Source organism: Marmota flaviventris, chromosome 16 (assembly GCF_047511675.1).
Source record: "Marmota flaviventris isolate mMarFla1 chromosome 16, mMarFla1.hap1, whole genome shotgun sequence".
Taxonomy (NCBI): Eukaryota; Metazoa; Chordata; class Mammalia; order Rodentia; family Sciuridae; genus Marmota; species Marmota flaviventris.
The window spans coordinates 46,869,680-46,881,823 of record NC_092513.1 but is presented as its reverse complement, the minus strand read 5'-3'; the positions used below and the strand labels follow the sequence as shown (position 1 = coordinate 46,881,823).

The 12,144-nt window shown below is 38.2% G+C and overlaps 1 protein-coding gene across 1 annotated transcript in view; it reads left to right on the top strand.

Annotated features, from left to right (window-relative positions):
* Lama3 (laminin subunit alpha 3) overlaps positions 1-12,144 on the top strand; it is a 247,818-nt gene that overhangs the window by 199,414 nt on the left and 36,260 nt on the right. The window contains exons 48-56 of the mRNA XM_071602850.1: positions 739-929; positions 2,390-2,506; positions 3,190-3,344; positions 3,652-3,793; positions 4,603-4,705; positions 6,480-6,596; positions 6,682-6,861; positions 7,370-7,512; positions 10,461-10,631. Coding sequence (XP_071458951.1) covers positions 739-929; positions 2,390-2,506; positions 3,190-3,344; positions 3,652-3,793; positions 4,603-4,705; positions 6,480-6,596; positions 6,682-6,861; positions 7,370-7,512; positions 10,461-10,631 — 1,319 coding nt within the window. The remainder of the gene's footprint in view (positions 1-738; positions 930-2,389; positions 2,507-3,189; positions 3,345-3,651; positions 3,794-4,602; positions 4,706-6,479; positions 6,597-6,681; positions 6,862-7,369; positions 7,513-10,460; positions 10,632-12,144) is intronic.

Below are 12,144 nucleotides of genomic sequence, written 5' to 3'. Positions count from 1 at the left end.
GATATTCAGACCTCCTTTTTCCTTTTAACTGCATATTCATTCTTTTAATGTTTCTGTACCTCTTTCCAGTTTTCTCATTGTATCATTTTTGATATTGAATTGTTGAGTCACAAATTCATATTAGCTGTTATATCAAAAGCAATTACTGTTATATCGAAAGCAATAGAAAAGGACAGCCTTGAAATTAACTGAATATTATCTAACAGTTTTGACTAGAGAAAATGCCTCAAAACTAAGCTGTTAACTTGGCACATATATTTTTTTTCAAGTAAGGATATTTATTCTTTAGTAAAGTGAGGCATCTGTGGTTAATATGCAGACAGTAGCAGTTTTCTTGTAGCAGGGATATTGTTCAAATGCAATCTTAGTCTTGGCTTTTAACTGTTAAGGTGGCAGTTTTAACAGTGGAAGAAGTGTGCACTTTATACTCTGCCACTTTGGTTCAAGTCCTAAGTCTGACTGGTTTTGTAACCTTGGGTTGACCCCCTAACTTCTAGAGGCTCCATTTCCTTATCAATAACATGAGAACAATAATTATTATTTTCATAGGAGCTAAAAGATGCAATGCATGCAATGTATGCAGGAGGCCTCATAAATGTCAGTTTCCTTTCCCCTTCCCTCCAAAGTTCAAGGAGACTCACAAAATGAACAGGAGTTCAGTTCTCCTTCTGCAGTCTTTATAACCTAGCTTCAGTATGCTCTTCTCTCAAGTGGGAAACATAAAGTGATGTATTACAGTGTTGGACCAGAAAAGGCGGCAAGCCCTGAAGCTGGAGAACAATGGACTTGTAAAGAATATACGGGATTCTTTAAGTGATTATGAAGCCAAACTCCATGACCTACGTGCTGTGCTACAGGAGGCAGCTGCCCAGACGAAGCAGGCCACTGATCTCAACCAAGACAATGAGCGAGCTTTGGGAACCTTCAAGGTGAGCTCACAGTGGGAAAGTGCAGGCTTTCATCATGGTCGAGACAAGGGAGCAGGATCTTTGTATTCAACAAGTGGCATGGCCAGGGCCCTGGCTGCTTATATCACCTCAGATCCTGCCTGGTCAAGTGGGAACTAGGCATTGAATTCTAGATAGGGAAGAGGGGTGGGAGGGCAAAGGAGGGGGCAGGAGATTCGCAAGAGCGGTGTAATGTGATGGACATCATTACCCAAAGTACATGTATGAAGACTCGAATTGGATGTCAATATACTTTATATATAAACAGAGATATGAAAAATTGTGGTATATATGTGTAATAAGAATTGTAATGCAAAATTTAAAAAACAAAGTACATGTATGAAGGCATGAATTGGCTTGAACATACTCTATATGCAAAGATATGAAAAATTGTACTCTATATGTGTAATAAGAATTGAAATGTATTCTACTGTCGTGTATCAAAAACAATAAAATCAATAAAACTAAAAATAAGTAAACAAATAAATAAATACAAAACCAGTCAATTCCACTCCTCAGCTACCAGAAAAGATTCTGGACTTCAGTCGCAGGCTAAGCCTTTCAAACTGCCTTAACCCTTCCCCTGGCTGAAAGAGTGTTGGAGGAATAATGATGCCAAGAAGATGATAAATTAATCATGTTAGAGTTAATGAAGTATACTTTGTTTCCAATGACATGATTTGTCAGATAGGTAAGCATCATAATCTCCAGCAAAGGCATTTAAGTTATTCCAAGCTTCATAGGATACAAGTTAAGAACAGGCTGCAAACAGAAGCTACAGTGACAGAATTTAGAGCTCAAGAATTCATACCTTGCATTTTTGATAGTGAGCCTTATACATCAAACAACAACCAAAATGTAGGATCAGAGTCAAATTACATCAGACTGACCCCCAAAGTGATGTCTTGTGCGTGGCCACATGCTCAGTTCCCACTGCCTCCCCTCCTCTGTCTGAATCCCTGACGGCGCCTGGCAGGGAGCAGACTCCAGCTGCATGGCTGTTTGACCTTGGGCCACCTTCTGGCCTGGCCTGCTCAGGTCCTGTGTCATCTCTCATTCAAGCACCTGTTGCATTCTTGCTGGGACTGGCAGACAGTGTGCTGGTTAGTCCTTGATTTATTGAGTTAAAAATTTCTCATTCTATTCCCCAAATTTAGAACTTAGTAATATTTTCACCTCACTGGTCAAGTTGACCCAGGGTAGAAATCTTTGACAGTGTTAGCGCTTGTTTCCTTAGCAGATAGTGGGAGGATACTATGGCAACAAGATGACACTGAGGAGAGAACCCATGTCCCATCATTTTGCAGTTGCATAGACCAACCTCAGGTTCAAGAAAACATCCCGACTCTGAATTGTTTATATGCTGTTGTCCAATAAATCCATCTGTGCTTTCTGATGATGTGTCTTGGAGCTCAAGCAGATGTTCTTTTTATCCTCTCCAGAATCAAGTGAAAGAAATTGATTTGCTGAAGAGTGACTTCACAAAGTTCCTGACTACTGCAGACTCTTCCTTGCTTCAGACCAACACTGTACTACAGCAGATGGACAAAAAACAGAAGGTAGAGGAGACTGCTAATTCTCTAGAAAAATCTAGAAACATTTAAGTTATATTATTGGGGGACTATGAGAAAGGCTGATCTATTTTTTTTTCCTTGAATGTGTGTCTTTTAGGTGGAAGCAAATATCCCAAAAAGTTATCAGTGTTTCTCCTTTGGGCCAGGGGTACAAATGATGTGTCTTATCAAAGTCCATCTATTTTACTTAATTTGTCTGCAAGGAGCAAGTCAATTTTATGATTAAAAACAATAACAACAACACTTTGAAATGCTGTTTCTTAAATATCAAGCATATCTTTATTAATAGAATGCATTTAAGACTTGATAAAAGATTGACAAAATTTCTTAGCAGCCTAATGGGCATTTTGAAAGTGTCATTTATAACAACTATTTCCATGTCATAAAATCCTTTGGTTTCATAGAACTTTACCTTGATGATGACATTGTACTTTTATAAACTTACTAAATAGGGTGCCCACTAGAAATAAAATGCTCAAGATGATGGTAAGACATGGAGGGATATTGTCAATACTCCTATCTGAAGTAACCAAGGATTAATTGGTATGCTAAATGGGCTTAGAAAATATAATTTCATATGGGAAAGATCATTTGTGACAGAGTTTGATAAAATAGTATATATGGCCTTTGCTTGAATTTATACTGTCTTTATTTACTTGGAAAAATAGGAATATGAAAAATTAGTTTCTACTTTAAATGCAAGAAGACAGGAACTAAGTGACAAAGTGAGAGAACTCTCCAGATCAGCGAGCAAGACATCCCTGGTAGTGGAGGCAGAAAAGCATGCACAGTCTTTACAAGAACTGGCCAAGCAGCTGGAAGAGTAAGTGGATGGAGAGATCCAAACCCCAGGGGCTGGTTAAGTGCCAAGTGAGGCCCTTCATGAGCTAGTGAGGGGCCCAGAATATGACAGAGAGTGGGATCCTGGCTGAGGCCCCATTCAGGACCCACAGCCCAGGACAAAACCAGATCTACAATGAAGCGTGGATTCCCAACCATGACCTGGGGGTGGAGCTGCAGAGGCCCCCACATCTGGTGTCCACTTGCCTAAAGAAATGGGAAGACTGGAGGGGATGGCAGCCCTAACATCAAACCTGTTAGAGAACCTAACCTGCTCGACCTTTTTGCAGGATCAAAAGAAATGCCAGTGGGGATGAGCTGGTACGCCGTGCTGTGGACGCTGCCACCGCCTACGAGAACATCCTCAATGCCATCAATGCAGCAGAGGACGCTGCCAACAAGGCCACCAGTGCATCTGAGTCAGCCCTCCAGGTGGGCATCTGTGCCAGTAGCTTATGTAGATTTGATCTGGAGGCAATACGTTTTCTTATTCTCATTCTCTGTGTGTGGAGGGATATTGAAAAGCATTATTGCAAATCAGAACTTTTTTACAGAATACACTTAAACTCACTCTATTCATGGGCCATTTCTCTATTTATTTGACAATTTGATGTCTGTAGGAGTTTAAAACTATTTGTAAATCCAGATAGAAATTACATCCATTATTGACTGTGAATGTAAACAAATAGTATATTCTGCTTGCCAGGTATACTTTTATCCTGTGATTAAATATTAGCATTTGCCAAAAAGAAACTTTTGTAAACAATTTGACCACTGTTTTCTACCAGTGATTTGGTTTTACATCTGGGTATGTCTGTGGAGTTTTGTGAGATCTAACCTGTATCATATAATATTCCTATATCAGAAAAAAAGGACAAAAAATATTAAATATCAGAGTCAGAAGAACAGGCCTTCATGGTAAGTTAAAGATTTAGGTTTCAAAATGTGAAAGCCTGAACTAAATTCTCCCTTTGATTATTAGAAGGGGTACAAGTGACAGCAGGCAACTGTCTCACCATCTTCCAGTACGTCACTGAAGATGGGTCCACCTCCCTGAGCCCTGGATGTCTACTTAGGATCCAAACCATCTCTTTTTAGGGAACAGTATACTTCTAGGCCCCTTCTCCCCTTCAGACTTTACCTTTTAAAGATTAAAGAACTTGAAGACTATTGTGAAACTCTTCCTTCATATTTCCTAAGGTGTAGCATATGGTTAAGAGTGATAAATGCTTTGCTTGCAGACAGTGATAAAGGAAAATCTTCCCGGAAAAGCTAAGACCCTGAGTTCTGACAGTGATAAATTGCTGCACAAAGCCAAGTTAACACAGAAGGAGCTACAGCAAGGTATTGGGGGCCTGGGGGTGGCAGGGATAGTCAAGGGTTTAAGATGACCTTTGGGACCAGGAGAGGCAGCCCTGGAAACAAATGTTCTTTCGGAATTTCAGTGTCAATACAGAAGATACTGAATTTGTGATTTATTTTTCAATATCATGTATCAACCCCAAAACTCTAAATATCCCCCATCCATCATCTATGAAATTGACTGCAGTCTCATAATCATAAAAAAGTCTTGTGGTCATAGACTTCTTTTAGCCTGTCCCTGAGGGGACACTCTTAATTTAATCAATTTTGTGACCATGGCATTGGGAACCCACATATCCAGATCATTCATTCCAGGTCATTGATGCAATTGTTTTCAAATTTCTTTCTTTCTTTTTCTTTTTTTTTTTTTTGTGGTACTGGAAGTTGAATACAGAGGTGCTCTACTGCTGAGCTATAATTGCAGCCCTTTAATTTCTTTTTTTTTTTTTTTTACTTTCTTAAATTTTGCTTTATTTTGAGGCAGAGTCTCATACCTGGCCACTGCTTCATTATTTCTGAACTCTTAAAATCTTAGCAATCAAAAGGTCAAAAGTACCCAAACTCTGAAACATGAGAAGTTTTTAAGCGTAAATTTTATCTTTGGAAATTTTTTCACTTAATTTAATTTAATTTTGTTTAAAAAGAATTAAACTGTTTTAAACTCACCAAACTCCTATGTTCTAACAATGCTGTCTTTTGAATTTCTCTGGTCTCTTGTGGGCATTCAAGGCTAAGTAGAAATCTGAGCCCACAGTCCTCACTTAGCTTCTTTGTTCTTTAAGATGGATTAGACAATTGTAAATTTATTTATTAAGAATTTTTTTAAAAATTAAATATATGAAAAATAAAATACAGAAAAAATTATGTACTAATAAACACACATTTGCCTAGCCATTTTTAAGAATTAAAATTTCATGGCATGACATCTGCTCTCTTTATGACATTTGAGCTTAGAGGTAGGATTAGTGAGGTTTGTTTGTTTTTTGCAGTGCTGGAGATCAAACCCAGGACCTTTCACATACTAAGCACACACTTCAACACTGGGCTACATTCCCAGTCCAAGATCAATGTTTTAAATAGGTTTGAATGCTAATAACTACACTGCTTTAAAAAAAAAAAAAAACAGTCCCAGAATCATAATGTGAGTCACATATCATCAGTATGATTTTAAAGCATGTGTTGGACCCAAAGACAGCAATATTTGAAATTGGTCAGGTTGGAAATGAACAGGAACAAACAATGTCTACTTTGTGTTCTTTAGATGACGCACGCTCTCTCAAAAAAAAGCCCTTCTTGTCCTCCAACTGAAGAGCATTCTTTCTGTATTATTCATTTGTTCATTCATACATTCACTCATTCAACAAATATGTGCTAATATGAATCTCCAGCTAGCGCCAGGCACTGTGCCCTGTGCTGGTACTTAGCATCAAATAAGACAGACACTCCCTTCACGAAGCAGAGTCTTCTGGTCCCAGTGGAGTAGTTCAGCCCTCTCCTGAGTTATTCAGCTTCTCTCTTTCTTCATGCATTTCTAAGGAGTCTGTCACCACAAGGCTCTGATGCACTTGTGGCGTCTGTAACCAGAGGGCCCCAGAGCTGTCAGTCTAGGCCATGTGCAGCAGGCATTTTTGGAATGAACCCCAAGGCACAAGTCTACCCAATATCTCCCTGATGCCAGCTATCTCAGAGGTCACAAATATCAGTAAAGGATCAGAGCTCATAGAATGATTGCCTCTTGCTGTTTATTTTCTTCTAGAAATCAATCCAGCTCTCAACAACCTACAGCAAACCCTGAATGTTGTGACTGTTCAGAAAAAACTGATAGACACCAACCTCACTACTGTCCATGACGACCTTCGTGGGATTCAGAGAGGTCATCATCTCCCTGGACTACTGTACTCGGTTTCTTTCATTGAATGTTTTAAATTCTTACACCTCCCTATCTGTGTGTGCATTAGGTGACATCGATGGCATGATCAGCGGTGCAAAGGGCCTGGTCAGAAAGGCTGATGACATCACAAGTGAGGTTCTAGATGGGCTTAACCCCATTCAGACAGACTTGGAAAGAATTAAGGATACTTATGGGAGCACACAGAGTGCAGACTTCAACCAGGCTCTGAGTGATGCACATAACTCAGGTACCAGTCTTTCTTGGGTCAGGTGTATTAACCATTTTCTGCATTGTTATGGGTCTTGGTACATCTCAGTTCTTCCCTGGTAAAGTCTGATCATAAATGAAAATATTTGAAAATAGTTTAACATCATACATTCAAATAGTATAGATATTCTATTAGAAAGACCAGGCATGCTGTTTTTCCTTTTTTAATCCATTGACAGTGCTATTAATTTTCTTTTTTTTAATAGAGTGATTAGTTCCTAAATCATGAGGTATTTAATTATGATTGATATTAAGGATTAGAAAACAAATTTTTTTTCTTGTAGTGAGCAAGGAAAAGGATATGATACCCATATTGAAGAATAAAATCTATGATGCATTTGGAAAGGGATCATCTGACTATGATCCATCCTGTTCAACATTTGGGGCCTAAGCTTGCCACTTACCAAATGTTGTCCGTTAAGAACATCTGTATTTAACCTTTTCTCAATGCACAATTTAAAATTTCTGTTTTCTCATCTCACCAACAGTAAAGAAATTAACTAAGAAACTTCCAGATCTTTTGAGCAAGATTGAAAGTATCAACCAACAACTGTTACCCTTGGGAAACATCTCTGACAATATGGACAGAATTCGAGAACTAATTCAGCAGGCCAGAGATGCTGCAAATAAGGTGCGGTGTCCTCACTTTGTCATAGCGAAGGCTAATTCTTTGATATGTTAGTTATCACATTCATCAAGAAAGGAAAGGCGTTAATTTATTCGAGAATTGATTGTCTTTCTCGCCCTAATTATTTGGTAGATTGAAATATAAAGGTTGGTTTCCTTCTCTTACCTTCAGAAGTGCATAGGACCTTCATCCTCTACATTTTCTGGTCTATCAGGGACTTGAAACAGTTTCCTCCCACTGAGTTGATGCAGGCAGGAAGGATTTTCTTCCAAACCTAACTTGTTAAACTATTATTGCAAGTTCAGGTGAGGGTTCAATTATCAGAATGTGGCAATATAATACTGCACAGAACCTACTCTCTTGTAACTTGAAAAGTGGAGAATCTATCTTTGTTGAGGATGGAAGACAGGATTATAGCAGTTTTCTATCACTGGAGAACTGATCGATCAGCCTTTCTTATTTTCACCTGACATTATTTGCCTGACATTCCTCTTATGATTTATATTGTCCCCAAACAATGTACAGTAATCCTCCCTTAACATGGAAGATACATTTCAAGAGCACTGCCCACCCCCTGGCCAAGGATGCCTGAGACTGTTTTTTTCTACTTATTGATACCTATGATAAAGTTTTATTTATAGACTAGACATGGTAAGAGATTAATAGCAATAACTAATTATAAAATAGAGCCATTATAACAACATAATAAAAGGTATGTAAATTTTTTTTCTCTCAAAATAACATTATACTGTACTCACCTTTTTTCTTGTGTTGATATGAGATAATACAATGCTTACACAATGAGATGAAGTGAGGTTAATAGTGTAGGCATCATGATATAGCATTAGGGTTCTACGTCAGATTGCATAACAGTCCATCCAGTAACCAAGACAACTACTAAGTGGGTATCGGGCAGGTAGAATATAGAGTGTGGATACTCTGGACAAAAAATATAATTCACATTCTGGGCAGAATGAAGTGTGATAACATAAGATTTTACCACTTTACTCAGAGTGGTGTCCACTGTGAAACTTATGAATTAGTTATTTCTGGAATTTTCCATTTAATAATTTTGGACCACAAAAATAAGATTTTGACTATGAGTAACTGAAACCTTGGAAATTAAGGCCTTGTGTGAGAGGGAATTATTGTAAAGAAAGTCTTTGTATTTCAAAACAAGTCCTTGTATTTTGCAATACAATCCTAGTCAGCTTTTTGTGAGATATTTGGGAAAGAAGGTCAATGTAGAATACCACTGTCCTGGAGCACCATGGTTGATTTCTAGACATAGTATTACTTTTTTATTTTCAGCCTCAGCAACTGCTCTTTCTTTTAGGAAAGTGAAATAATCCCAACAGAGAACCTTTAGCAAAAGAGAAAGTTTTGAAGAAACTACCCCTTTTAATTCCTGTGCATGCCTTGCAAAAACCAAAAGAAAAAGAATGTATCTGTAGCTTTTGTCCTTATGAGTTGATTCACTAGTTTATTTAACAAGACTTGCAGTGTATTATAGCACAGTGGTTAAAAACTGGTGAATGAAGCCAGATTGTCTTGGTTTAATTATGTTCAGTCACTTTTAACTGTGAGGCCTTGAGCAAGTCACTTCACCTCTCTGTGCCTCAGTTTCTTCATCTGTGGAGTAGGGTCAATAATAATACCAACCTCAAGAGACTGTTAGAGTCAAATGACCTAATGTAGAACAGTTCCTGGCAGATAGTAAGTAGCCTTAGTGGAAAATAATATTTAAAAAATTAAGGCAGTGCTTTTGAGTACCTGATATGCACTGGTACTCCCTTGGGTATGAGGACACAGAAATAACTAACCCATTGTCCTGAACTCAGGCTGCCCACCAACCACTGTAAATGGTTTCTTAGACTTTGATAAGAATAGAGTTATGTCTTAGCAAGTCCCAATTCTACCTCAAAGGGCTCAGAGTGGTACTAATGGATAGCACTAACAGACATGTATTAGAATGTTCATTGCAGCAGTTTTTCATGATAATTGTTTTTTTGAGAAAAGCTGAAAGTTTGCAATAGTAAATGTGAACAAGCTGGAGCAATGCATTATTAGCACAGATAAATCTACAAACATAGTGCCCAGAAAAGAAAGCAAGTTGAAAAGGATGTGTACAGGCAGATACCATTTGTGTAAAATATTTAACACATGAAAAATAAGACTAGTTAGAGTGAGTAGATAAATGTATATGTAAAAAATATTTAAAATGCATACAAATTTGTATGTAACTAAATTCAGAGTAGTGGTGACCTCTGAGAAGGGAGAGATTGGAACAGGGACAGTTATATCCCTTATTTTTATTTCTTAAGGTGGTGATAAAAATACAGGCATATTCTCTGTACCCCACCCCATCCCCACATCTTTTTTAACACATAAAATATATTCCCAATTTACAAAAGTATTGGTCCATGTCCGATTGGAGGGGGAAAAAAGGCCCTTCACCACAGAGATTCTAAAAGGCACTATTTTAGAGCCTTAATGCATGCATTCATGCACTTTTAAAGACTGAATGCCTGTAATAAATGCAACAATAATATGTAATATGTTCATGGGAATTCATTCCTTAAAAATGCATTTAAAAATATTTTTGCTGTATTATAGATCTTTCTACCATATGCAGACATCATGCCAAGTGCTTTCATGCACTAACAATAATCATACATTAACTTCTGTATAAAATTCATCCAGAGTTGGAATACTACCACTATGACTACTTATTAATATTAATATCAGGGAGAGCATGAATACCCTATTATCTGGCTCCTCAAACAGCGTCCTGAGTTTGTAACTTGGGTCCAGGAGATGTCCATACTCCCTGTTTTTTATCAGAGCTGTTCAGGAAGGGCTGATGGATGATAGATAGGGCCAACAACAAAGACAGTGAGAACACCACTGTCTTTGCAGCAGAACATTTGACACCTGATCATTCCTCATAGGTCGCAGTCCCCATGAGATTCAATGGTAAATCTGGCGTTGAAGTCCGACTTCCAAATGACCTCGAAGATTTGAAAGGATACACATCTCTCTCTTTGTTTCTTCAAAGACCTGACTCAAGAGAAAATGGGGGGACTGAGAATATGTTTGTGATGTACCTCGGAAATAAAGATGTAAGTATTGCTTGTATGTTTCTTTTGTTTTTATAGCAGAATGTTTTGGGAGGTGTGTATTTTTGAGACTACATCCCTTCCATTAGTGTATCATGGGAAATCCCACCACGGCTACCCCTCACCACACCTCCCTGCTGTGGGGACAGCCACTTGAGATGTCCATCCATCATGGATTATTAGCTGCTGATGGATCCAGTGGCCTTACTTGGTTGACTCAGGATGTGGACACATGTGTGTGTGTACCTGTGAGCACATGCACATGTGAGTGGGGAGGATCGGCATCCTCTCTCCACACTGCCAGGGCATCAATATCAAGACTTCATGGAAATCAACTTTAGCTCCTTCTCACAGAAGCATGACTCTATTATATTCCTCAGAAGGCCCAGCCACAGACCCTTCCTCAATTCTGCAGGGTGGGAATCATCCATGGATGAGAATGGATGTGAAACAAAGCCTTTCTTGCCTAATAAGAAATGCAGGTGCCCCACCTTTTTATCATCCAAATTCATTAACCTTACCATTGTAGGAATTTTGAATGGTTGGTGTTAGATTCTTAAAATCAACAGTACTATTAATTACACTTTCATGCTTCAAAATGTTGGCACTTTATTTGTAGTCACCTTATGACATGACTTTTTGCTTTGTATTATCAAAAAATGCACGTTACTTTATGCCTTCAACAAATTTACACCATATGCAGTCAGACCTTCATCTCCATGGGTTCCACGTCTATGGATTCAACCAACCATGGATCAAAAATGTCCAGAGAAGAATAAATTGCATCTGCTGGGCATGATGGTGCATGCCTGTAATCCCAGTGGCTTGGGAGGCTGAGGCAGGAGGATTACGAGTTCAAAGCCAGTCTCAGCAAAAGCAAGGTGCTAAGCAACTCGATGAAACCCTGTCTCTGAAGAAAATACAAAATAGGGCTGGGAATGTGGCTCAGTGGCTGAGTGCCCCTGAGTTCAATCCCTGGTACCCCAAAACAGATAGATAGATAGATAGATAGATAGATAGATAGATAGATAGATAGATAGAAAGAAAGATCTGGACTAACATGTATAGATATTTTTCTTGTTGTTCCCTCTATGATACAATTTAAGAACTATTTATATAATGTTTACATTAAATAAAGTATTATAAGTAATGTAGAGACAATTTAATGTCTTTGGGAAGATGTGCATAAGTTATATGCAAATACTATGCCATTTGATATATGAGACTTGAGAACTTGCAGATTTGGGTATCTTTGGGGGTCCTAGAACCAATCCTCCCTAAAAACAGAGGGAGACTGCACTTATTATCTACCACACCTTGTGTTTATGATAATCAAAACTTTATTTCTTGAATGTACTAAATGACAGTGTACATTTTAAATGGTTACAATGGCTTAATAACATTTTATATTATGTATACTTCACTACAATTTTTAAAGATTTACTTTTTCCTCAACATGCTCACGTTCTAAGAAGGAGGAAAGATATGTACATAGCTGACATGGCAAAATAGAGGT